The sequence below is a fragment of the Antrostomus carolinensis genome, unplaced genomic scaffold (genome assembly GCF_000700745.2).
Source record: "Antrostomus carolinensis isolate BGI_N321 unplaced genomic scaffold, ASM70074v2 scaffold9055, whole genome shotgun sequence".
In the NCBI taxonomy this organism is placed as follows: Eukaryota; Metazoa; Chordata; class Aves; order Caprimulgiformes; family Caprimulgidae; genus Antrostomus; species Antrostomus carolinensis.
The window spans coordinates 13,175-15,468 of record NW_010317102.1 but is presented as its reverse complement, the minus strand read 5'-3'; the positions used below and the strand labels follow the sequence as shown (position 1 = coordinate 15,468).

Below are 2,294 nucleotides of genomic sequence, written 5' to 3'. Positions count from 1 at the left end.
CCAGCCTTCCTGGAGCCCCTTCAGGTACTGGGAGGCCGCTATAAGATCTCCCCGGAGCCTTCTCTGCTCCAGGCTGAACAGCCCCAACTCTCTCAGCCTGTCCTCACAGCAGAGCTGCTCCAGCCCTCGCATCATCCTCGTGGCCTCCTCTGCACTGGCTCCAGTAGCTCCATGTCCTTCTGCTGTTGGTGGCCCCAGCACTGGAGGCAGCACTGCAGGTGGGGTCTGAGGAGAGCGGAGCAGAGGGGCAGAATCCCCTCCCTCCACCTGCTGCCCACGCTGCTCTGGGTGCAGCCCAGGACATGGTTGGTCTGGGTTGCGACCGTGCATCCGTGGGGAAAATAAACTCCTGCTGCAATGCACGTTCCCTTTGTGCTCAACTTCTGAGACCTGTACAGTCCTCATGGGGCTGATGATACCATCTATTTTTCAGTGGTCACCCAATCATCGGGGGGGGGGAAAAAGAGAGATTTTTACATCCTGTTGTCTGAGATTTGATGAAAACCATCACACACTCACCAGACCCTGGCTGTGTTCTGCTCTTCCAGATATTGCTGCAATGCTGAGTGATAAGAAGAACAATTCCTCCTGTCCTGCAGTTTGCACCCCGTATGTGTCACTTGTTGCTAAATAAACTTTCTTCTTGTATTTCAGATACCTCTGTGACTTCACTTACTACACTTCCCTCTACCAGAGCCGTGGGAGATCAGCTTTTGTTCACGTGCCTCCACTGGGAAAACCATACACAGCAGAACAGCTGGGCCGGGCGCTACAGGCTATCATAGAAGAAATGCTGGATGTTTTGGAGCATTCTGAAGACAAAATCAATTGTCAACATGAACACTGAAAGTGGGCAGAAATTAGCCTAGTATTGCACTTCCACATGTTTTTTTTTTCCCCCCTGCTACTGGGGGAAACTGGTCTGAAACCTCCAGACAGCAGAATTGGTGACTTCAAAAAAGGAAAATTCCACTTCTAGAAATTGACAGGTTTTTATCCAACGTGTCCAATTTCAGCCTAGGCAACAAAGGATTCCAGATCTCCTCTGTAAAACACCTTGCAACTACTCCTTTCTGAAGTGACTGAAGTGTGTGTGCTGTGCTTTATCCAGAGCTTACCTGTCAGCCAGGTGACAGCTCCTGACCAGTCTGATACGGCGCGGATGAGAAGTTTCTCACCTGGATTTGAGTGTTCAGGTGCAGGGACTCGATAACCCAATTTTCTAATGACTAGTTCTTAAGTTGAAAGGTTTACTTTTGTTTTGTTGGGTTTTTTTTTTTCCCTCTTTGGCCCAAATTCTAGATTATCATGTGACAGTAGAACTGAAAAGCGTTGGGATGGTGTGGGTTTGTCTGTCGTAAAACAGCGCTTGGCGGAGACGAGGAGTCTTCAAAATTGCTTTGCTGAAATGGAAAAAAATATTTTTAGGTGCTGATTTCTCACCCCACGTTGTCCAAATATTCGTAGGGTCCTCTGTGAAGTACTGGTTAACTGGTAGCTGCAGATAGAAGGGATGTGTTTTGGGTTCCTTTTTGTCGTGGAGCAGGAGAAAGACTTTTGTTTTGGTTTGTTTTAATTATTTTTGTACGCAGAATGAGCCAAACTTGCGCCAAATATTTCCAAACATCATCTTTTTAATTATTATTCCACTCTCAATGCCACTTTCCTCACTCAAATCAACCATATACCTCCTGTACAAAACAAACCCACCTTGTTTCATATGTGTATAAAGCAAATCCTTAGTGGTTTAAATAGCTTTGCTAAAGGCCACTTTCTCCACAGGAGATCTTTATCCCAGACACTTGGTGCTAGCTGTTATTTTTTAAGGTGAAGGTTGGGTAATTTATAACTCCCTTTTAGTTATAAATGTTCATTCTCTTTAAAGGTTAGATGAGTAATGTTTAACTTCAAAATCTAAGTTGCCACATTGATTTATTATCAGCATAAAGATAAGAATGTGTGGATTAAAAAAGACTTTCTTCCAATTTAAAAATCTTAAACCTCTTCCCACTGTCTGCAAACCAGATTATTTGAAAACTAGAAATTGTGTTTAGATTGAGTATTCCAGGCTGTTTTGGGGTTTGTTTTTTTTTAGTGTCCCCCTCCCAATGGGAGGGTACAAAGTCCTGCTTCTTGTGTGAACTTTCCCAATTATGAATGTGGGGAATTGTACACGCAGGTTTCAAGGAGGATGTTAAAAGTGAGTCGTGCGTGGAAGTTTGCTTCCAAATTCCAAAACTCCAGCGAAAAGGTGGATGATGTGACAGTGGGAACAGACACCAAATAGGTAATTA

The 2,294-nt window shown here is 44.5% G+C and overlaps 1 protein-coding gene across 1 annotated transcript in view; it reads left to right on the top strand.

The window, feature by feature from the left end:
• The window catches only part of PGPEP1 (pyroglutamyl-peptidase I), a gene marked incomplete at its 5' end in the record, with an annotated part of 8,006 nt that extends 7,159 nt beyond the window's left edge, over positions 1 to 847 (top strand). Inside the window, one exon of the mRNA XM_010168462.1 lies at positions 655 to 847. Within this exon, the coding sequence (XP_010166764.1) occupies positions 655 to 847 (193 nt within the window). The remainder of the gene's footprint in view (positions 1 to 654) is intronic.
• Between the last annotated feature and the right edge of the window lie 1,447 nt (positions 848 to 2,294).